The sequence below is a fragment of the Macaca thibetana genome, chromosome 1 (assembly GCF_024542745.1).
Source record: "Macaca thibetana thibetana isolate TM-01 chromosome 1, ASM2454274v1, whole genome shotgun sequence".
Taxonomy (NCBI): Eukaryota; Metazoa; Chordata; class Mammalia; order Primates; family Cercopithecidae; genus Macaca; species Macaca thibetana.
Genome location: NC_065578.1, coordinates 83798142 through 83822717, shown reverse-complemented (window position 1 = coordinate 83822717; position 24576 = coordinate 83798142). Strand labels below are relative to the sequence as shown.

The following is a 24576-nucleotide window of genomic DNA, read 5'->3' as shown; positions in this document are numbered from 1 at the left end:
GTCCTTGGGAGCCAGTTTGGTAAGAAAAAATAAGAAAATAGCCAAGACAAAGCCAAGACAAGAGCTCCACTGAACTAAGCTAGTGGAAAAGAATCCAAAGAAAATACACCCATTTCCCCAAAAGGCCCCATTTACATAAAAAAAAAAAAAGAAACACAAATAGCTGCATTTCTAGGGAGGCCAAGGCAGGCGGATCACCTGAGGTCAGGAGTTTGAGACCAGCCTGGCCAACATGGTGAAACCCTATCTCTACAAAAATACAAAAATGAGCCGGGCATGGTGGTGGGTGCCTATAATCCCAGCTACTCGGGAGGCTGAGGCAGAAGAGTCACTTGAACCTGGGAGGCAGAGGTTGCAGGGAGCTGAGATCGTGCCATTGCACTCTAGCCTGGGCAAGAGAGTGAGACTCCATCTCAAAAAAATTAAAATTAAAATTTAAAAAATAATAATAACTGCATTTCACTACAGTAACAGAAGAGGGTGCTCCTGATTTAAGAAACACAGTAAGCCACCAAAACACCACTCACTCCCTGTTCCTCTGTAAGAACACCTGTTATTACTGATAATGGAAAAATCCAATGCAAATAAACATGAACATCTGTAAAATAATCTAGCACTCACGCAGTTACTTATGAAGAAAACCTCAAAACTGAGCAGTAAATCAAAACAAACACAACCATGAAGCAGAGAAAAACTTAACAATGCTCCCAACATAGATTAAAAATAATTAACTAAGCATTTGCAGATATTAATGAACACTATAAAACAGAAATTTTAAAATTTGTAATAAAAATGGAAAACAATAGGAAGGTGTGAAATGAAAATTGACCAAACTCAAGAAATAAAGAAAAAGAAATTGTCTCAGAAATGAATAAATTAGCAGGTGTCCAAGATGGAACATATATGACCAAATATATAGTAAGAAAAACACAGAATAGAAATAAAAGGAGCCAAGAAAGTGAAACATAATGAAAAAAGTAAAATGGATCAGAATGAAAGTGGCAGATATAAAGGTAAACAAGATCTAAGATAAGACTAATTGTTACCCCTGAAAGAAAAACAAAACAAAACAATGAAACAGATCTATTTAAATTACAATTTTAGAAAACATCCTTGAAATAAAACAATGTCTGATTTCTGATTTTCATATTGAAAGGGCCCACTGTGTACCTAGAAAAATCTGACCTACAATTCTCAACTGAGATATAGCCTGCTAAAACTATTACACATTAAAGGAATTCTCTGACCTTCCAGGCAAAAATACTCAAGTCTGTTTACAAAGAAAGAAAATCAAGTTGGCACACTTCTAAATAGTAACATATAAAGCAAGACATCAGCAGTGCAATATTTACAAGAAACTCAAGGGAAACAAGCCAAGGATTTTATAGCCATTCAAGCTATCCTTCAAGTAGTAAAGTATGAAGGCTCTAGAGCAGGCATTAGCACACTTTTTTTGTAAAGAGCCAGAGAGGAAATAAATATGTGTGGGCCACATATGGTTTCTGTCATATATTCCTCTTTTTTTCAACTCTTTAAAAACATAAAACACATTCCTAGCTCACAGGCCTTACTAAGCATGATGCAGACCATCATGTTTGCCCATCCTTGCTTTAGAGAAAGTTTTAAATGTGCAAGAACTAAGGGAATATTGTGCTCAGGGTCTTTTCCTAGTATAGGTTGAGTTTCATCCAACCAAGAAATCACTGAAAAATCTGCAAAATAATTGGCAGTTAAGTGTTGAACATATTTAATTATAGTTCTGAGACTAAAACAAAAGTGAGGGGATAGGACTAAGTGAACAGTACAAAAATGTTATATTGCTTGACAAAGTAGAAATAACACAAACTGAAAATAAATGAGAAGAAAAGGGAGGGAAAAAGGTGAAAGTAGAACAAGTTTTCTGATTGCCTCGAATATAACAAGGAGGAGTCAGAGCATAATTTTAGAGATACGAAATCAAAAGCAGAAGTATCAATTTTTAAAAAAGGAAAAAAGAGGGGCCAAAAATACTAGCATAAGTGTATTACTATAAAGGTAAATATTAAAACAAAAATACAAATCTTTCTAAATACGAGGACAAAAAATAACCCCAAATAAATAGTAGAAGACACATAGTAAATATAAAATAAAATGACAAATCTGAGACTAAACATGTCATATTAATTATATAAATGGACATAGCTCATCTAACTAAATAAAAAAGACTTTCAGACTAGCTTACAAAGCAAAACCCAACTCTAGGCTGTACATAAGAGATTTATCTAAAACAAAGTGACTCAGAAAGGCAGATAAAAACGAGGGGAGTCGAGAATGGAGAATATCAAATAAATGCAAACAAAAAGAAGGCAGAGTATTTTGATATGCAGTAAGGAAGAATTCAGGCCAAAAAGGCATTAAATGAGCTGAAGAAAGATGCTTCATAATGCAAAAGTAATAATATTCACATAAGAACAACTTTGTGCCAAATAACATATAGAAACACGTAAAGCAGAAACCACAGGAGGTATAAGCATAAATAGTAACACAGTAATAAAAGGAGATTCTAACATACCATTCTCAGTCCAAGACAGAGAGAATGTGGAAAAAATTAAGAATATGGAATACTTAATGTATTCAGCAAGGTAAATCATAGACAAGCCACAAAGTAGAGGGAGATATTTGCAACATACATAAATATCAAAGGACTATCTTCCAGAGCATATTAAAAACTCCTACTAACCAGATATAAATGGCAGACAACCCAATAGAAATACTTAAAACAGGTAATCCCCCCCACAAAATGGTTATCAAAATGGGATCCATAAAATGTAAGGGTAACCAGGGAAATTAAAACATTCAAACCACAGTTAAATAGCATTAAGCATCCACCAGAGTGCAAAACATTTTAAAATGTGAAGACAGTATGTATTATTGAGGATGTAGAGTAACAGGAAATGTCTTGGATTCCTAGTGGCAGTGTAAATTTGTATAATCATTTTGGAATATATTTTGGCATTATTTAAGTTACAGATAGGCATTTTCCAGCAATTCTACACATAAGTATATATTCCTCTCTTGTTTGTGTGTGCTCTTTATAATAGGTAAAATTTGGAAACAATAAAATTATCCAGCAACAATATAACAACAATTATTTGCTGAAGATGGTATGCCTTTGCTCCCAAATCCAAGGGCTTAGAGCTGTGATTCTCTTGCGAGGGCTTGTACAGACTCCAGTCAGTATTCCAATCTACTATATATCAAGCATCATTGGATAATCTGGACAGACATTAAAACACTAGTGGGCTGGGTGCAGTGGCTCATGCCTGTAATCCCAACACTTTGGGAGGCTGAGGAGGGCTGATTGCTTGAGTCCAGGAGTTGGAGACCAGCCTGGGTAATAAGGAGAAACCCCAACTCTACAAAAAATACAAAAATTAGCTGGGTGTGGTGGCATGTGCCTGTAGTCTCAGCTACTCAGGAGGCTGAAGTGGGAGGATGGATTGAGTCTGGGAGGTCAAGGCTGCAGTGAGCTGTGAGCGCTCCACTGCATTCCAGCCTGGGCGACAGAATGAGACCCTGTATCAAAACAAAACCAAAACCAAAAACCCCACAAGTGGCAGCATTGCTTGCAATCCCTCTGGGATCACCTTACAAGCCTTCTCTTGTTTAGGTTCCACTCAAAAGTTGGCAGGCTTCTGATTCTCTTGGTTTAAAAAAAAAAATAGAGCGGCACATCCAAATGCAGTAAATCTCTCTACAAATTCCAAAAAAGGTCCATAAAATGCTTTTTCTCATTCTCAATGGTAGCTGGGGCAAGGGGATACCTCAATATGTCGCAGATCATAGAGCTCCCAGAAATTTCTCTGAATTGATTGACTCCTGAATTTTCTTGCAGCTTATCTCCTACCCCCTAAAAAACATATGTCTTACCTAAGGTATCTAGATTATTTGGTATTTCCCGTTAATCAGGTCCAAGGGGATCATGGTATGGTCAAGTTGCCTATAAACTAGATTATTACAAGGAGCCAGAATTGACACAGCCCTTAGGCAAAACACTGAAGGTCTACTGCTATTCCTATTTGTTACTTTTGGTTTTCTCTGCTAATTGGGATGAAGAAAAACGCATTTTCCAGATTAAGAATGGCATAATAGGCGCATCAGTCTGTAATAATTTGTTCTAATAAAGAGATGATGTAAAGAGTAGCAGCTACAATTGTTACACCTGACACTAAGGCCCATTAATCTTCTGCACAGACCAACTAGGTGAGTTTAATGTGGCTATCATAGGAATCACCTTTTCTGCCATTTTCAAGTTTTGATCATGGCACAAAACTCACAGTTCCTCCAGGAGGTTGGTAATGCTTTGGTTTACTATTTTGGTAAGGAATAGGCCATTCTATCATATTTCACTTGGCCCTCTCTACTATAACATTCCTTATTGCCCATGCTGCAAGCATCAGGGAGGCATTATGAGGATTCTGACATTTGCTGAGTAAGTCCTTCAAAGTATGCATTCATGAATTGAGGAAATGACTACAGGGAGAATTTGCAAAGTCATTCAGCACACCAGAATACTGATTTAGCCAAAACTTCACTTACTATCTGACCCCTCTAAACCTCCACCCTGTTGGTGGAACACAGAGTTATTCAGGTCCCTAAGGATCAGAATCACATCAAAGCCATTGCCATGAATCCTGAAAAGTAAGGGTACCTCCCTTTCCCCATTGTAGTCATCTGGGTAAACAACCTCTCATCTCCTTAAGGAAGGTAAAGGAAATTTAGGAAGGTAAGGAAATTTAGTCCATAGTTGTGGCTGAGTGACAGGGTTTTTCCTCAAGGATACCTGGCCTCCCCTTCACTCAATAAGTTCTGGGTATGTAAACTGGCTAAGGTCTAGTAATTTAATAAGGGGATGTGAATATTCATGTGGTTATTCAAGGCAGATGTCTATTTATGAAGACTAAAAATAATTTTTGGTTATACAGACCAATAGCTTACTGGTACGCTTATCCACTTCAGTCTCAGGGACATCATGATTAGTCTTAGGGACACCTTGGCAATTAACTATTGTCAAGGATTTCTTAATCATACATCCTTATGATCACTCTGGTACTGTTTTCTCTTATATAGTAAAATGCTGTAAATTGGCTTCTATCAGGGATACTGTCATCTCTAAAGAAATCAAGTAGGCCAGGCGTGGTGGGTCATGCCTGTAATTTCAGCACTTTGGGAGGCTGATGCAGGTGGATCATGAGGTCAGGGGTCCAAGACCAGCCTGGCCAAGATGGTGAAACCCTGCCTCCACTAAAACTACAAAAATTAGCTGGGTACGGTAGAAGGTGCCTATAATCCCAGCTACTCGGGAGGCTGAGGCAGGAGAATCTCTTGAACCTGGGTGGCGGAGGTTACAGTGAGCTGAGATGGCATCACTGCACTCCAGCCTGGGCAACAGAGTGAGACTCCGTCTCCAAAAACAAAAACAAAAACAAAAGAAATCAAGTATAGCCCTGTCTTCATTCCATGTGACACAAAACAGCCACTATAAGGTTTTTTAAAAGAATTCTGGCGTTGCCTTTCCAATATATTTCCCCAATGTCTGGTTAAAGAAGTAAGTGGATATAAATCTTCTCTTAACATTTTTATTTCCCAAAGTCTTTAGATTTCTTGCTCTACTTTTTAACAAGAAATTCCTGGCATTCTAAATTTACTCAGTATGAACCACCATATTGTCCAGGTTTCTGTCAGCCTCACTCAATTTAGCAAAATGTTTTTTACCACTCACAGTTGCTGGAGCTAGCACATTAAATCCAGAATCTCTGATAAGTGTATACATATTATTAAACTTGAGCCAATTTAAAGTTATATTCTTTCATTCCTGCTCTGAATCTATTCCCAATAATATTTTTCTAAGTTTCTGCTAGCACAGATTAACAAAATATTGCAGTTCTTTTGCAATAATCAGTCTGAGATTCTCATTTGTAAAAGTTTTTGGCCCATATCACACTTTCTGTACCAAATACTGAATCAGTTCAGTGTAGGTTTAAGTAGGAAGAAATGTAATAAAGGAAATCAAGTGTATCAGAAACACTGGAGGAGCAGGTTCTAGGTGTAGTCTCCTAAAATGATGTTTCCATTAGTGAAGTTACCATTGCTGAGGCCATCACCAGAACTATGCTGAAAGCAAGAAGCCATCATTGTTATTGCCATTACAGCTTCTCACACTCAGAAAGCTGGAGGAAAAAAACACTTAATTCATGACAAAAATAGAAAGAAAGAGTAAAACTGTTGTTATTTCCAGATGACATGAATATGTATGTAGAAAGTTCTGAAGAATCTACAAAAAAAACCTGATAGAATTAATTGAATTTAGCAAAATCTCAATAGACAAGTTCAATGTATAAAAATCAATTACATTTCTATAAATTAGCAACAATTAGAAAATAAAAATTGTAAAATACCATTCTATAGAAGCTTCAAAAATACCAAATACCTAAAAATAAATGTAATATTAAAAGATCTAAGAGCAATACACTAAAACCACAGACACTGCTGAAAGAAACTAGTGACATAAATAGAGAAATATACTGTGTTCATAGATTAGACGATTCAGTATAGTTAGGATATAAGTTTTCCTCCCAAATTGATTGACAGATTCACAGTGATTTCACTCAAAATTCCAGTAGTCTTGTGGTAAGAAATTGACAAGCTGATTCTAAAATTTATACAAAAACACAAAGAATCTAGAATCACCAAAATGATCTTGAAAAAAATTAACTTGGAAGTCTTACGCTATCTTATAACAATAACTACTATAAAGCCTCAGTAATGAAGATAATGTGGTATTGGCATAAGGATAAAAAAAAATCATTGAGCAGAAAGGGAGGCTAGAAGTTGTCCTAGATCTTATAGAGTCAACTGAGTTTTGAATAATGCAATAGGAAAAATAAAGTCTTAACAAATGGTGTAGTAAGTGGGTATCTGAGGATCTCAACTGAACCACAACCCCAACCTAATTCTGCATATAAAATTTTGAGATTAGTGGTTCTCTTCAAATTACCTCTATTTAACAAAAATTATCACTGAGAGTTCAAGAGAAAGGAGGTCTTGATTGTTTGAGGAGAAAGTATGACAGAGGTGTCTAGAAGAATAGTAATGGACCAAGAAAATGTAGTATATTTGTTGGCAGAATTAAAGACTCATTTGAAGTTTGTGGTTTATTAACTATGGTTGGAATTTTGTCCAATGAGTATGAAAGACATAACCATGGAAACATTAATGTAACTTTCTGTGTTTTAATTTTCTCATCTGAAAATAAGGATAATAGTACCTCCACAAATAGTTGTTGAATTAAATGAATTAACATACATAAAGCATTTAGAACAGTGATTGGCTCAATAAATGCTATCTAATTTTTTGTTGCTATGTTATTAGTAGTATTATTTAGGTAGGTAATTATTAAAATGGTTAAGACTATGAACTCTGAAGCCAGTCTACACTATTTAGGATCTAAGCCCAGCTCTAGTACTTACTAACTATATGTATGACCTGGGAAAGCCACGGAACCTTTCTGTGCCTCAGTTTCCTCATCTGCAAAATGGAAATGATAACTATAACCTATCTCATGGAGTTTCTTTTATGGGGATTAAATGAGTCAGTATGTGTAAAATACTTAGAATAGTGCCTGGTAGTTGATACTCATTGATAGCTATTATTAAAATTAGTATTGTTATTCTTAAGACTGTCCTAAATTCATCCTGCAAATATCTGCAAAATTCTCCTAGTCTTTCCATCATTTCTTGAGAATAAACTGGTGATGTGAATAGTGTTCATTAACTCATTTAACCCAGCGCAATTCAAATTAGGTAACATACCCAAGATCACACAGCTAGTAACTATAACATAAACAATTTACTACTATACTGCTTCTTAATACACTATATAATTCTGTTCTAAAGAGACAAGTTAATCAAGTACAGGTATTAATATATTAAATTACAAATTAGCTATGAAAGTTGCTAGTTAAGTGCAGTTTGATGTACCTTTAAAACTAGTAATAAAATTTGAGAAGATAATCCAAAAAGGTGTTGGTGGATAACTTTTCCCCCTTCTCATTTGGGCATATTGTTACCTTATTTATAAAAACAGAAAAATTGAACTACTATTGATAATATTAGAAGTATGTTCCTGGAAAACTTAGACATTTTAATCTGCAGATTCAGTTTAATCTTAGTAAAAATATTATAATGTTGCAATACCATATTGAAACAAAAAATTTAAAATAGTACCTGATTGTCCTGTCTTCTACTGATAGCTGTATCATCTTCATTTTCCCAAAGACACTGACTTAAAGGAAATGACAGGTTTGAAAGTCATTAAAACATGATCCCATGAATATTAGCTTTTCATATTTTATGTATTTTATTTGATGCTCTATAAACACAAATGTTGAAAATTTTCAAAGTCAGCCTGAGACCATTATCATATGTCCTTTCAGATTCATTAGTAATCCATGTAAAGCTACAATTTAGTATGAGTAATAAAATCATATTTTACTATATTATAACTAAATTCTAGTTCAATATCTACAGCAAGATAAAATTACTTGAAATTTTAGAAACATATTTGTTTATTGTTCTTTTGTGAATAACTTTATAAAAACCCTTATCTTAATTTCAAAAGACTGTGTAAAACTCTTGTCTAACTACTACAATTTTGAATGAAATGATACCAGTGTGAAAATCAAGCATATTGATTAGTTTACATATAACCAAGAACTTAGGAGAGGCAGGATAATTAGTTCTAATGAAGGGAAACAAAGAAATTTTTCTGTCATCAAGTTGTCCCAATGATAAAAGTATTACAATAGAAATAAATTTAGGCTATGAATCATCCCTCATTATCTTGGAGAGGAATGTTGGCAAAAAAACAGTAAAGATCTGAATCAAGAACTTTTAATTAAAATATCACTAATTTCACTCATATCTTTAAGTAAAAGTCTTTATAACAGTACTCTGAATAGGTTACTCTTTTTCTTATTGTTTAGATTATGGCATGTGGAATCAGCATCTATACTAATTACCTTTTTTTGGTGCCAAAGCAATCATTATTTGAATCTTCCAATGATCTTGGCAACTCAGAATTTCTAATTTGATTTTTTGCAATCTGGCTTTTTTCCGCAGTGGCTTTTCCCCCAGCTGATGTTGATAGTCATCCATGGCAAATAAAGTTCAGAATGTTAAGAAAATACTAAAATAAACTTTTGTTTTTATATGTATACATTATAATCTTATCCTAGATTTCAGAATCCCCATGTACTTTCCTATATAGATACAAGTCAACAGTTTCCAAAGTGAATTTCATGAAATACTAGTTTATGTGAAAAGGAAATTATTTGGTTAATTCAGCTTGGGAAATGTTGAATTAAGCAATATCAAACAGCAACACAATCCCCTACACACACATTCACTCCGATTGAAGGGTTTGTCTGTCTCTGTGTACAACTAAGTCTGCAAGAGCTAGTAGGTAAGATGGGGGTTTCCTGAAATTTAATTGTCTTTTTTTTTTTTTTGAGATAGAGACTTGCTCTGTCACCCAGGCTGGAGTGCAGTGGTGCAATCTTGGTTCACTGCAGCCTCCGCCTCCCAGGTCTGAGTGATTCTCCTGTCTCAGGCTCCCAAGTATCTGGGATTACAGGCATGTGCCACCACGCCCAGCGAATTTTTGTATTTTTAGTATAGACAGGGTTTCACCAGGTTGGCAAGGCTCGTCTTGAACTCCTGACCTCAGGTGATATGCCCACCTTGGCCTCCCGAAGTGCTGAAATTACAGGCATGAGCCACTGCGTTCGGCCTTAATTGTCTTTACAAACAATTTGCCAAAGCAGTTTTTGAAACAGTGCTTTGAGGAACCTTCTCTGGAAAATGCTGGTATAAATACAGAACATAAAATGTCATTTTTATTTCACATACATTTTCATTGATAAAATCTCCCTTCATTTTAACAGCATTTCTCAATATAGAAAAACTACACAATCCATCTTTGAAATATTAACACTGATGTTCTACATGGTCTATATAAACAAAAGATCCATGAACCTGGCAGTATTAATGCAGTTTTTTTCCCTTGGAGAAATCAATTTTTTTAATTCAGAAAAGAATAAGTGAGCCAAATTAATATTTGAAAGTCATTTTACAAGGGTTGTTGCTGGGCATGGTGGCTCATGCTTGTAAACCCAGCACTGTGGGAGGCTGGGCAGGAGGGTATCTCGAGCCCAGTAGTTCAAGACCAGCCTGAGCAACATCTCTACAAAAATTTAAAAACCTCTACAAAAATAAATTAGCCAGGCATGGTGGTGCATGCCTGTGTTCCCAGCTACTTGGGAGACTGGGGTGGGAGGATGTCTTGATCCTGGAAGGTTGAGGCTACAGTGAGCCATGATCACACCGCTGCTCTCCAACCTGGGCATCAGAGCAAGATCCTGTCTCAAACAAAAACAAAAACAAAACAAACAAACAAACAAAAAAGACTTGCCACAATATTGTGCGACCTGGAGCCCATATTGGTTTTTGTTTGGCTGCTACAATTTATTACCCGCCTGGCATTGACATTGTCACTTAAGAACAACAAACAGAGGCTGGGTGTGGCAGCTCACGTCTGTAATTCCAGGACTTTGGGAGGCCGAGGTAGGTAGATCACTTGAGGTCAGGAGTTCAAGATCAGCCTGGCCAACATGGTAAAACCCTGTCTCTACTAAAAATACAAAAATTAGCCAGGTGTGGTGGCATGCACTTGTAATCCCAGCTACTTGGGAGGCGGAGGCAGGAGAATAGCTTGAATCCAGGAAGCAGACACTGCAGTGAGCTGAGATTGTGCCACTGCTCTCCAGCCTGGGCTGGAAAGAGACCCTGTCTCAAACAAAAAATAAAACAAAACAAAACAAAAAAACAGAAAAGATCTATATAATGCAAAATGAATAAAAAATGGACGTACCAAATGTGTAAAAGCTAATAGTAAACTACAACTCTCCCTACCCACCCATAAAAAGAAACAATAATGTAGACCTCAGTGTTTTGAGAACTCCAGCAAATATATGTTTAAAATATGATAGAGTCACAGAAAAGGGAGTGATAACTGTGAAACTAAGTTTTGAACTATGAGCTGTTTGGTGGCAAAGAAGGGAGCAAGAGGAATTTAAGCAAAGAATACGGTATGTGCAAGGAGCAGAATACTAATAATGTGTGAAGCATTTTTATCCATAATGAAAAGTTCAGTATGACTCTAGCACAGTGTTATAAAGCATGGGCTTTAGTCAGACACACAAGAGCTCAAGCCCTGGCATGGCCATAACATGTATGACTTTAGGTAAGTTATTTCTCTAACTTCTCTTTCCTTATCTCTAAAATGGCATAATGCATGTAAAGCACCTAGCACACTGTCCAATCCTGAGAAGTTTCTTGACTTTAAGTTCTGATTTATATCCCATTGCCATTTTCTTAGTCCCTAAGTCTATTTTCCATCTTGTCACCTAAGTTGTTTTTCTAGAACTAAAATCCAATCATGCCACTCAGTTAAAAACTTCAGATTGCTTCCCATTACCTACTAAACTCTTTAGCTTTGCAAGCAAGGCTCTTGTAGCTCAAGTCGCTACCTACCTCTCCAGAAGTACCAGTTCATAGTACTTCTCTCCCTCCCTTTCCTAATCTCATACTATTATAACAGTAGTATTACTACTAATAATAATAGAAAAAAATTACTGAACTAACCCCAACATTAAGTAAATCCTGAAAGCTTCATTCATATCATGATCTATGAGAAGGAGGCCTTCTGGAGATAGGCACTAAACAATCTCCATGGCCATACGCTGTAGCCCTGGGTTTGAAGAGTTCTCTATGCCATCTGAAGCAGGTTAGGCTCGGCCAGGCGTGGTGGCTCACGCCTGTAATCTTAGCACTTTGGCAGGCCGAGATGGGCGGACTGCCTGTCCCAGGCCAGCGGATTGCCTGAGCTCAGGAGTTCAAGACTGGCCTGGTCAACATGGTGAAACCCCGTCTCCACTAAAATACAAAAAAATTAGGCGGGCGTGGTGGCGTGTGCCTGTAGTCCCAGCTACTCAGGAAGCCGAGGCAGGAGAATCGCTTGAACTCAGGAGGCAGAAGTTGCAGTGAGGTGAGATTGTGCCACTGCACTCCAGCTGGGGGGACAGAGCGAGACTCCATCTCCAAAAAAAAAAAAAAAAAAAAGTTTAGGCTTCAGTCAGGCGCAGTGGCTCACGCCTGTAATCCCAACACTTTGGGAGGCCGAGGCGGGCGGATCACCTGAGGTCAGGAGTTTGAGACCAGCCTGGCCAACATGGAGAAACCCCGTCTCTACTAAACATACAAAAATTAGTTGGGTGTGGTGGCAGGCACCTGTAATCCCAGCTATCAGGAGGCTGAGGCAGGAGAATTGCTAGAACCTGGGAGGCGGAGGTTGCAGTGAGCTGAGATTGCACCACTGCACTCCAGCTTGGCAACAGAGCGAGACTCCCTCTAAAAACAAAAACAAAAACAAAAACAAAAACATATTACCTACATTCTCCCCAAACTTTATTATTTATTATAAATTTCTTCTCTAAAATGTCATGTTTCAGAAGGGATAGCATCTGTTATCATTTTTGTACCATTACAGTTACTGTCTAAGAACACAGTAATTGATTACATATTTACTCATTGATATGTTAAGACAGTTATTAATTTTCAACAAATATTTATTCAGGACTGTGGTCTAGGCACTGTGTTTGACTCTGAGTAAGCAGCAATAAATCCTTGTCCTCAAAGAGTTTATAATATTTATAAAAATTTTTAAAAACTGGATTTCTTTCCAACAAAATGACAAATAAACCACAGAGGAAATAAAAGTTCAAACCAAAACTATTGAAAAAATTATTTATATTTATTTGTGTGGCGATTTACAGATACAAAGCAGTTTTACATATGATATCCAATTTTGAACCTCACAATAAAGAATAATAATATCGAATGGGAAATCACCCTGCCAGATATATAAAAAATATTAATGTCAGTACTAGTTCAGAAGATGGATAAAGTCTGAAAGTGGTCTTGTATATATAAGAATATAGGTATGAATATATATATATATTTATATATATAGTGTGGTAAAGGTACCATTTGAAATCAGTGGGGAGGGAATGAATGATATTTTGGGATAACTGGAAATGCATTTGGAAGAAATCTATACTCCCTCATTCTTTATTTTTTCCAGAATGTGGAGCAGAGAAACAAGAAGACAGAAAATATATGACATAATGGCAAGATTATGGTTCAATAGGAACTTTTAGACATTGCTGCTGGGTACTATCGCTTTGGAAGACACATGGATGTTTAGTGAAGTTGAACATGTACATGAACATTAACAACAAACAATGCCAATTCTCTTGCACATGCACATTTAGGACTTGTGTACAAAAATGTACATAACAGGATATTTGTAATAGTCCCAAGCTGCAAACAAACCAAATGTCCATCAGCCATAGAATAGATGAATAAATTGTAATGTAAATAAATTGTATGAATATAAAATGGAATAGCACAACAATGAAAAGAAATAGTGTTACATGTGACGGTATGGTTGACTCTTACAATGTTGAGTTTCTCTTACTCAAGTTCAAAATGATATACATAAATAAAATTCAAAACAGACATAACTAAACTATATTATCAAGGGATATATATCTCAGTTGTAAAACTACAAGGAATTCTTATGATCAAAAGAATCATAGTGTAAAAAGATAAACCACAAATTAAAGTTAAGAAAATAATTCAAAATAAGTACTACCACCAGAGATAAAGAGAAACATTACATGAAATAGGGGTCAATTTATCAAGAAGACATAATAATCCTAAATATGCATGCACCTAATAACAGAGCTTCAAAATACAGAAAGCAAAAGAAAAGCAAGAAAACGATTACCACAAATATCAAAGCAGTAGTTATCTCTAGTGGAGAAGGAAGAAGTGTGACCAGAGAAAAACAAACAAGGTTGGAAGGTCTAGGAACAATGACAACAATACTACATTACCTTAGAAACAGCAGTTAAACTTCTAAAAATAATAATAGGACAAATGCACGAAACTGAATTTAGAAAAGTGTTGCTCTGGCCTGGAGCGGTGGCTCACGCCTGTAATCCTAACACTTTGAGAGGCCAAGGTGGGTGGATTACCTGAGGTCAGGAGTTTGAGACCACCCTGGCCAACATGGTGAAACCCCATCTCTACTAAAAATGCAAAAATTAGCTGGACATGTTGGTGCACACCTGTAGTCCCATGTACTAGGGAGGCTAAGGCAGAAGATTTGCTTGAACCTGGGAGTGAGAGGTTGCAGCAAGCTGAGACTGTGCCACTGCACTCCAGCCTAGGCAACAGAGCGAGACTCCATCTCAAAAAGAAAAAAAAAAATGTTGCTCATTGCACTATACATGATAACAGAAACATTAATAAAGGGTTGGGGAAGTAAATTATGACATAGGGAATTCTATAATGACATAGATCTATATTTATTGATATGAAATGTTTATATTTTAAAATAAAAGAGGCTTTAAGAGTCTATGTGTCTTCATTTTTGAAAAATAAAAACATATTATTTATATATAAGAACTAAAAAATAACTGGAAGAATATACATCAGAATTCTAAGTAGTAGTAATCTCTGAGTAGTAAAATTATTGTCAGTCTTTATTTTCTTCTTTACATTTATTAGTAAAAGTATACTTTATACTTATTTTCTTCCTTATACTTACTGATGTTTCTAGAACTTTTAAAATTGAACACACTGTCCTCTCATTTAAAGCATATAAATAAAGTTGACTATAGTCTAAGAATCAATAGGAAAAAAATTAGTTTAACTTTTAACTTTTTTACCATATTACATTAAAAAATAAACTGTGAAGGAAAAGCAGATATACTAAACATTTACAAATGAAATGCATCCCCCAGATGTTGACTAAAGACATCTATTAAAGCTGTAGAATATAGTAGTTCTTAATCAGTTACATTTCTTGTATTCTAAATTTATGCTAAACCCAACAATGTTCCAAAGTTAGTACTTGCTTTCATCTTAGGCGCATTTAATATTTACTGTTTATTACTTGACACCAGTTAGATGCTCAGTGAGTTTAATTTTAATTTTAATTTTTTTTTTTTTGAGATGGAGTCTTGCTCTGTCGCCCAGGCTAGAGTGTAGTGGCGCTATCTCGGCTCACTGCAAGCTCCGCCTCCTGGGTTCACGCCATTCTCCTGCCTCAGCCTCCTGAGTAGCTGGGACTACAGGCACCTGCCACCATGCCCGGCAAATTTTTTGTATTTTTAGTAGAGACAGGGTTTCACAATGTTACCCAGAATGGTCTCGATCTCCTGACCTCGTGATCTGCCCGCCTCGGCCTCCCAAAGTGCTGGGATTACAGGAGTGAGCCACCACGCCCAGCCTGAGTTTAATTTTTATGTAAACATTTTAAATTACCTTTTTTTTTTTTTTTTTTGAGACAGGGTCTCTTTCTGTCACCCAGGCTGGAGGCTGATAGTGTGATCTCAGCTCACTGCAACCTCCCCCTCCCTGGCTTAAGCAATCCTCCCACCTCAGTCTCCTGAGTAACTGGGACTACAGGCATGTGCCATCAGACCTGGCTAACTTTTGCATTTTTTTATAGAGACAGGGTCTTGCCATGTTGCCCAAGCTGGTCTCAAACTCCTGGGCTCAAGTGATCCACCCACCTTGGCCTCCTAAAGTGCTTATTACAGGTATAAGCCACCACTCCTGGCCCCTATCACTTTTGAAGAATCAAATTATTAGTAATTATTAGTAAATTGATAGGTGTAAAGATAAAAATTTTAACATTATTTGAAATACATATGTTCCCCAACATTAAAGTTTTGTTTTTGTTGTTGTTTGTGTTGGTTTGATATTGTTTTCCTGACCCTTCTGGTCTCTGAGTCATATCAAAGTTTTATGCAGTCATCTTTCCTTTCTCTTTCCCTGTAGCTTTACTTTTATCTAAAACTACTTTATTAAAAAAGAAGTAAAGGTGGTAATGTTCATTTAAGTGTTGTAACTATTTTGATTTTGTTTTTATTTTAACATAGTACTTAAATTGTTTTCTTTTCCTCCCATCTGGCAAAATTATTTTTTTAGAAATCCCCAAGTGGAATTGTAGCTTTCTTTTTATACTGCCTATATTTGTAAGGCTAGGTTTGCTCAGGGTTTGCTTACAGACTTACTGCTAAAATGTACTATAATAGCCTCTTTCTTTTTCCCATTCCAGTTTAAAATCACCTTCTTCCTGATTCTTGTTAGGAAGCTCTTTCAAAGTGTTTTCTAACAAACTGGGATCTCTTCCAAGTTCCTCCTTGAACAAAGTTACACTAATTGGTCTGTGGATTGTTCCATCAGCCTCATTAGCACCATTATTAGTCTGCCGCTCATCTAAAATAACTGTTGATGATGGTGAATAAACATTTCCTAAATGGTCCATTATAGGAAGCAAATATAATTCTGGTTGAAGAGCCTAAAACATATAGGAAATTTTAAAAGTTAGTTTGTAATTAAAAGCAGTGCTATAAGTTAAAAATTAGCATAAGTTTAAAATGTCACATTACATACATATGGAGGAGCAAATGATTTGAGTTTCAGTTCTGATTCTTGCTTTTCCTTCACCTAGAAATAAGTAATGAGAAAAAATTAAAACTGTTGCTACATTTTTTTTCCAATTATTTTTACCTCTACTTTTTTTGCAGAAGGCATGTATTTGTGGCAAATATAAAAATCAAATTTAAAAGCTAGTAACTACCGCTAGATTCTAGAAATGAAGAATATAATGTTACTTTTATTCACTGTATCAAACATAATAGAAGTTCTATGTCATTTATTAATAATAACTATGCCTATCACTTACATGGACTTACTATGTCCCTGGCACTATTCTAAGTGCTTTACACTCAGTAAAGATTGTATACCTAGGAAATTTCCAGGTTGGGATTCAAAACCAGGTCATCTGACCCTAGAGTCCAACTTAGTAAACTTTATTTTATTTCCTACATATTCAACCCATAGAGTTCATTTGTTATTTATTTATTTATTTAACAAATATTGGGGGACTGGGCGTGGTGGCTCACGCCTGTAATCCCAGCACTTTGAGAGGCCAAGGAGGGCAGATCACTTGAGGTCAGGAGTTCGAGGCCAGCCTGGACAACATGGCGAAACCCCATCTCTACTAAAAATACAAAAATCAGCCAGGTGTGCTGGCTCCCCCAATTACTCGGGAAGCTGAGGCAGAAGAATCGCTTGAACCTGGGAGGTGGAGGCTGCAGTGAGCTGAGAGTGCACCACTGCACTCCAGACTGGGCAACAGAGGGAAACTCTGTCTCAAAAACAAAACACAAATATTGAGCGCATACTATCTGTCAGGCAGTGTTCTACATGGTATGGATACAATGATAAATAAGGCAAAATTTCTGCTTTCATGGAGCTTATGTTCTACTTCGGAAAGCAGATATTAAATAACTAAATAAACCCAATTTAGGATGGTGATATGTGTTTTATGAAAAGAAAATAGAGTGATGTAATAAAGAGTAACTTGAAGAAAGAATGTCTGAAAACTAGTTGGTCAGGGAAGGCCTTTCAGAAAAGATAATACTTGAGCTAAGTCCTGAATTATGAAAAGAAACAGCCAGCTATCTGAAAATCAGGGAGAAATGATTTCTAGGCAAGTGCAAGAGCCAAAAATCAGAAATGAGTCTGCCATATTTGAGGACCAAAGGAAGATTTTTATAGCTGAAGTATGAAACCAAGGAGAAAATGGTCATAGATGAAATTTGAGAGGCAGCTTGTTCCTTAGGCCCTCATTATCTCTTGCCTGAACCACTGTACAACTTTCTTACTGAAATTCTTGCCTCCTCACTTCAATCCATCCTTCTCAGTGAGGCCCAATTAATTTTCCTGAAGGTTCTGATCATGTCACTCTTAGTCAAAAACTCCATGGTTTCAAGAAAAAATCCAAACTACAAATCTGGCATTTGAGAACTTCAACAAATGACTTTATAACTTGCATCCCACTATTTCCTTTCATGTAGTCAATGCTCCACTAAAAACAGTACCATTTATTATTTCTGAGTTGTCTGCATTTCTACTTCTGTGCTTATCCTGTTTTCTCTGTTCAGAAAGCTTTTCTCACCCTTCATCTTTGCAAGAACAAATATTTTTCTTTTAGGATCCAAACTGAAATATTGCTTCTTCCTCAAAGTTTTCTACTTCCCCTCTTCCCCTGCTGGAAGTAATCTCCTTTTCTTCTGAATATATAAAATATGATATTTTATTTATTTATTTTATGTATTTTAATCTTCATCACTACACTGGGCACTCTGAGGGCAAGATCTATATCTAGTTCTTTTCTAGTTTTGTATATAGAAAAACATTAATAAATATTTGTTTAAAATAATAAAATAGTACAAGGATTTTAGAAATTGACCCTCAATTACTTAGAAAGTCCCTTCCAATCTGGGATTCTATGATTGATATTTTGTACATATACATATCATGAAAAAGAACAAAAAATTATGAGAATTGTTAATTTTCTTCCCTGTTTGAGGAAGGCTAACTAACTGATCAGTAAATTAATATTAATTTGCCAAAAGTTATACTAAATAGAATTCTGATGACCAAAACCTCTTCAAATTTAGCTACTGATCCCAAGAATCTCACACAGAAAATTATAGTAGTACTTTGGAAGAAAATGCCTATTTTTTCCATTCTCATTCATGATTTAATTTGTTCAGTGAACATTTAAACACCTCTAGTGCAAAGCACCTTGTTAGGCACTGGTTATAAATACAATGGTGAATAAAATGAAGTCCCTCCCCACAAGGAACTATAATCTAATGGTAGAGTTAGATGTTAAGCAAATATTCACATAAACACATAATAATGATATAATCTGTTAATGAGAGTGAAATAAGAATATGCTGCATTTTAAAGAGTTTAAATATAGAAAATCTTAAGGAAATAAAATTTATATAGATATGAGAGACCAGAAACTTTGAGATCTGATGGCTTGTTAGATTTGAAACTTAAGGTAGGAATACTTTCTACTTAGAGTATTCTGCCCACTACGTCATAGAAACTACAAATAAGAGTGTTCAGTAAATAATAGTTGACACTAGTCAGGGATGGTGGCTCACACTTGTAATCCCAGCACTTTGGGAAGCTAAGGCAGGCAGATCACCTGAAGTCAGGAGTTCCAGACCAGCCTGGCCAACATGGTGAAACTCTGTCTCTACTAAAAATACAAAACTTAGCTGGGTGTGGTGTCACATGCCTGTAATCCCAGCTACTCGGGAGGCAGGAGAATTGCTTGAATCTGGGAGGTGGAGGTTGCAATGAGCCAAGATTGCGCCACAGCACTCTAGCCAGGGCAACAGAGCAAGACTCCATCTAAAAAAAAATAATAATAATAAAAAATAAATTAAAAAAACCATTGACACCAAAAAAAATATGTTGGAGCCATATCATTTTCACATCAAATGAGTCTAGTTGTGGCGCAAGCAATGAGAACCCCATTTTTTTTTTCCAGAACTCAAGTACTTGCTTAAAACACTTAAAAACTTTCATTTAAATTTAAGAACTTATATGATCACATTTTAAACTGGTATTTCTCTGCTTTGCAAGGAAATTCACACACAGAAAACCCATCATTTTCACGCCCAATAACATGCCCATGCAACCTATCTTTGTTGATCTGTATGTTTAATGATATTTCCATTTCGTTTTGATTGACATTACATATCTAATAATATCTTAAGAAGCTGAGTTGATAAGCATTTAAGAAATATAATTTGAGAAGGTATGGTCTTTCTCAATAAGAAAGAAAAAAAAAGAAAACTTACCACAGCTAAATTATTTCCAATGCATTTCAGAAATAAAAATTTTTCTGCAATAGCATCTTCACCCAGGAATTCACCAAGACGCTCCCTCAGGGCTCGTAAAGTAAGTTGAGGAGATACTCTGAAATATTATAAAATTGCCTTATAATATAAAATGAAATAGATTTTGGATATACTAATGATTCAATAACTTTAGTCAGCTATCTCAAACACAAAGGTTGATTTAATGTGTCAGATATAGCTTAATATATTATGTTTCTACACTGCTGGCATTTTGTAGGTCTTCCATAAATATCTCTTAAAATAAATAATTAGAAGTCTGCCTTTAAAATTATGCAAATAAACACTGTTTATAAATGTTTTGTACTGAAAAGGAAAATGACTGTCTCTTAGAAATCTACTTCCAAATTTTATTGTTAAAATTTGCTATGGAATAGATGTACCTTTATACATACATTAATGAATGATTTAGCCGCAGATATTTATTTTGGAAGTTTGGTAGCAGTAGCTAGTGCTTAAAATTTTTTAAAATAATCTAACATTGCCAGATTCCACATCTTTGTTTATTAGGGATACTTTGCTCCTGAATATCTAAAATTTAAAGCCATCACTTATCTATCATCTGAGCTCTTGTTTTTCTAGGACCTTATGAAAAATATTAGATAATTCATTCAATCAACATATATTTGTTGAGCATCTATTATGTGTCAGACATTGTTCCAAGGGATGGGAATATGGCAGTCAACAAAACAAAAATCTCTGCCCTCATGGACTTTATAATCTAGTGGTGGGATAGAAAAATTAATGAAGTAAATAAGTAAAAAAATGTAATCCATAAGACACTACTAAGTACTACAGAGAAAAATAAGGCAGGGAAGGGAGAAAGGGACTGTACAAATGATTTAAAATATAGTGATTAGAGAATATCCACACAAAAAGGTAATATGTGAGTAAAGACCTGAAGGAAATGGGAGAACATATGGTTAGGGCAGAAAACTCATTCTAGACAAAAGGAACAGAAAGTACAAGGGTCCTGAGGTAGGGCTATGTTACAGAACAGAAAGGAGGCTGATGTGGTTGAAGAAAGTGATGATGAAGATTAGGAAGAGAGGTGTGCTAAAGGGGTAACAACAGGCAGTCAGATCACATAGTGTTATGTGTCTTTTTGTGAATGTGAAAATACACATCTACATACATATAAACACATGTTCTTTGTTTATATTTTTAAACAGTTCAGAGAAAGAGGCATTGTAGATATATTGCTTTAACTACTATTCTCAGATCTTCAGCAGTCCTTCCTTCCTTCCTTCCTTCCTTCCTTCCTTCCTTCCTTCCTCCTTCCTCCTCCTCCTTCCCTCCCTCCCTCCTTCCTTCCTTCCTTCCTTCCTTCCTTCCTTCCTTCCTTCCTTCCTTCCTTCCTTCCTTCCTTCCTTCCTTCCTTCCTTTCTTCCTTCCTTCCTTCCTTCCTCTTTCTCTTTCCCTCTTTCTCTTTCCCCCCCCTCTTTTTTTTTTTTTGTTTTGGCAGAGTCTCACTCTGTTGCCCAGACCGGCGTGCAGTGGTGCAATCATGGCTCACTGCAGCCTTGACTTCTGGGCCTCAAAGCAATCCTCCCACTTTAGCCTCCTGAGTAGTTTAGCAGATTTTTAATTTTAGATAACTTCTCTCTTAATTCACTTTGTGTATGACCATAATAATACACAGGTTATATACTGTTTTCTGGGTGGTAGTATTATGGCCAAGTGAGCTATTCTTACAGAACTGATTTAATTGTTACATAGCACTACATATTGATAAATGGATCTATCACATGGACAAAATATTTTTCACTTATACTTTTTAAATTTCCAAAAAGCATTTTTCTCTGAAGAAAGAAAGATTCTTCTTTCAGGCATATTGTTACATGACTACACAACACTTGCCTTAGAAATCCAGCTGAAATGAATTTGTTAACAACTTCTGTTGAAATGGTATTTAGCTTATAGTTCCATGATCCTTCAGGGACATAAAAAACATGAAGTTCCACCAACTGAATAAATTGAGAAGAACATCAGTTAAAATACTTTTAAAGTAAAAAAAAAATCAACTGATGTTCTATAGAATTAAGTTTAATAAATACAACAGAAAAAAATGGAATACATACATCCCTCTGAACAAACAAAAAACAAAATGAACTAAAAATTTGTTCTTAATTTGGCCACTTGGCATTTGGAGTACATTTCCCCTGGCAACAATGTTATAGATGTGGCTATGAGATTATCTCAACATCTTTGGCATATGGTGTTTTTTCTGTGGTCTGCAGTAAGAATCCTAGGGCACCAAGACTAGTTTTCTTAACATCAACCTTTACCTCACCTCACTCCCCACCTACTCAGTTCCACTGGGGTGAACTTGTGGAATCTTTATCCTTTGTATATTTTCTCCCTATTACAGTTCTGATGATTGCTAGCCCTCAGCACCTGCAAAAGGTTTAATACTGTGGTTTGGGGAATGTACTTATTCCCCAGAATTCCAGGAAGAACCTATTCCTGACCAAGGAGAAAGGAATGATTGTTCTTACATCAGGCATATCTGTGTGTCTGTGCTTCTATGTAACTATCCACTTTTCCACTGATGTTTTGTTATGCCCTTGATTAGAATCCTTCTATTTAGAAAAATATTTATATAACCAAAACAGAAACAGAGCGATTGCAAATATAGTCTTATCTCTTAATCAAATGAAGTTTGATACTCCCTGCATATTAAAAGTCAAAGCATTTAAATGAATATTCTTGAATGCAATATTAAATATCTGAGAAACCTTTAAAAGTTTGAATATGGCCTACTCTTAATATTAGTAATTTCATAGGAGATAAAAATGGTTCTTGAGCATAAGCTTTTCTTCAAGTTGTTTTTATAAATCAAGAAAATTACTTCTATGCTTTTGATGATGAAATATTAATTAAAAATTTAAAATGTTTGCATAGATCTGATAGTGAAGTTTTCTGTATGTTGCATTTTGAACACTAGAGCACTTAAAAGATTATCCCCTCGCTATACTATTGAATATTTGCAAAACCTTAAGAAATTATGAACTTATCTTTATATAAATATATTAATATTTTACAGGGGAAACTCTCTCTTGAACTAAATATTTATATACATGTTTCTTAAAAAATACATTTTAATGTTTTTTTCCAGAACAATAAAGTAGTTGAAAAAATATTTAAAAATTTTAAAGTACATATTAAATCTGACAATATTATTTTAAGGTTAAATATTCTATTTACACTGTCACCCTGATTTATTATAATCTTACTTTCCTGGCTTTAATGGAAGCTGCTCATCAATAATATTTTCATTAAAACCATTAGCTATTTTAAAAATACATTACAAGGTATATATATATACACACATATATATATGGGGGCACATACTTTTTCTTTTGCCCCAGGTTTCAAAATGATTAGGGATGGCACTGTTGGATTCTGTCTCTTATTTAAAATATTGGTATCTTGTTCATCATGGATTTTTTTGCATTAATTTTACTAAAACAATTTTTTGGTAGCCCCTTAAATTTTTCATCTATGGCAAGTACCTCATTTGCCTCAGACTAGTCCTGGTTTTGTGAGAACTATAGCCAATAAACAATAAATACTGACTTCTAAGAAGTAAAATTAAAAAAAATTTTTTTAAATTAAAAAACAATAAACAAAACACTAATAGATAATATAGATATTATAAAGTGGTAGCTACTAGGGAAAAATAAGTAGGGCGGGGTAAAGAAGAATGGGAAGATATGGAATGGAGAAGTTTTCAGTTTTAAATATTCAGGGTAGGTCTCATGGAAGAGGTGAGATCGGAGTAAAGACCTAAGGGAAAAGAAGGAATTAGCCAAGTGAAGATCTAGAGGGAAAGAGTTTCAGAAAGAGATAAAATAAAGGTATTAAGGTGAGAGCATATCAGTATGATTGAAGCAGAGAGAGTAGGGGAGAGAGTAGTAGAAGATAAGTTCAGAAAAATAAGGAGGTAGAGGGGAAACATATAGCGCCTTCTGAGCCATTTTCACCTATAAAATGGGAAGCTAATGCATGGTTTTAAGAGAAACATTAAAATTTTTCCTATAAAATAAAAATATATGTCAGATCTTAAACATACATATAAATAGAGTAATTCTCTCTCTCCGAATAAAATATTCAAAGTAAATCGGACATCGCGACACTGTATCCCTAAATTACTTGGTATCCATATTCTAAAAATAAGGACCTCTGTAACATAATCACAGTTTCATTTTCACATCTAAAAAATTAAAATTCCTTAATGTCAATTAATATCCAGTCCATATTTAAATTTTCCCAATTGTCCTCGAAATATTTTCTTAACCTGGAATTCAAACAAGGATCACACAATGCATTTGGTTGTTACGTCTTTTAAAACTTTCATCTTGAAGAGCTCCCAAACCTATTTTTTGCTTTTTATTTTTAACATGGCATTGACTTTTTAAAAGATACTGAGCCAGTTGTCTTACAGAATGTTCTACATTCTGAATATACTTTATTATCTCTAAGGTGTCATTTAACTTGTTTCTCCAACCTCTCTTATCTCCTGTAAACAGTTAACTATCCAGCCTTCAAGTGACACAGGGGCAATAATATTTTATAAGTGGTGTCCTGTATTTTATATTGCATTATATCAG

At 35.3% G+C, this 24576-nt stretch overlaps 2 protein-coding genes across 5 annotated transcripts in view; one reads left to right on the top strand and one right to left on the bottom strand.

Annotated features, from left to right (window-relative positions):
- The window catches only part of GNG5 (G protein subunit gamma 5), a 547759-nt gene that overhangs the window by 503073 nt on the left and 20110 nt on the right, over positions 1-24576 (top strand). The gene's annotated exons all lie outside the window — the stretch shown is intronic.
- Positions 1-24576, bottom strand: part of SPATA1 (spermatogenesis associated 1) — a 59264-nt gene that overhangs the window by 22589 nt on the left and 12099 nt on the right. For all 3 annotated transcript variants that reach the window (XR_007729172.1, XM_050805855.1, XM_050805869.1), the window contains exons 3-8: positions 21824-21930; positions 19907-20024; positions 16629-16682; positions 16302-16533; positions 9059-9173; positions 8265-8322 (exon numbers count right to left, since the gene is read on the bottom strand). Coding sequence is in view for 2 of the 3 variants with exons in the window: in XM_050805855.1 (XP_050661812.1) it covers positions 8265-8322; positions 9059-9173; positions 16302-16533; positions 16629-16682; positions 19907-20024; positions 21824-21930 (684 nt within the window). In the remaining variant the exon portion in view is untranslated. The remainder of the gene's footprint in view (positions 1-8264; positions 8323-9058; positions 9174-16301; positions 16534-16628; positions 16683-19906; positions 20025-21823; positions 21931-24576) is intronic.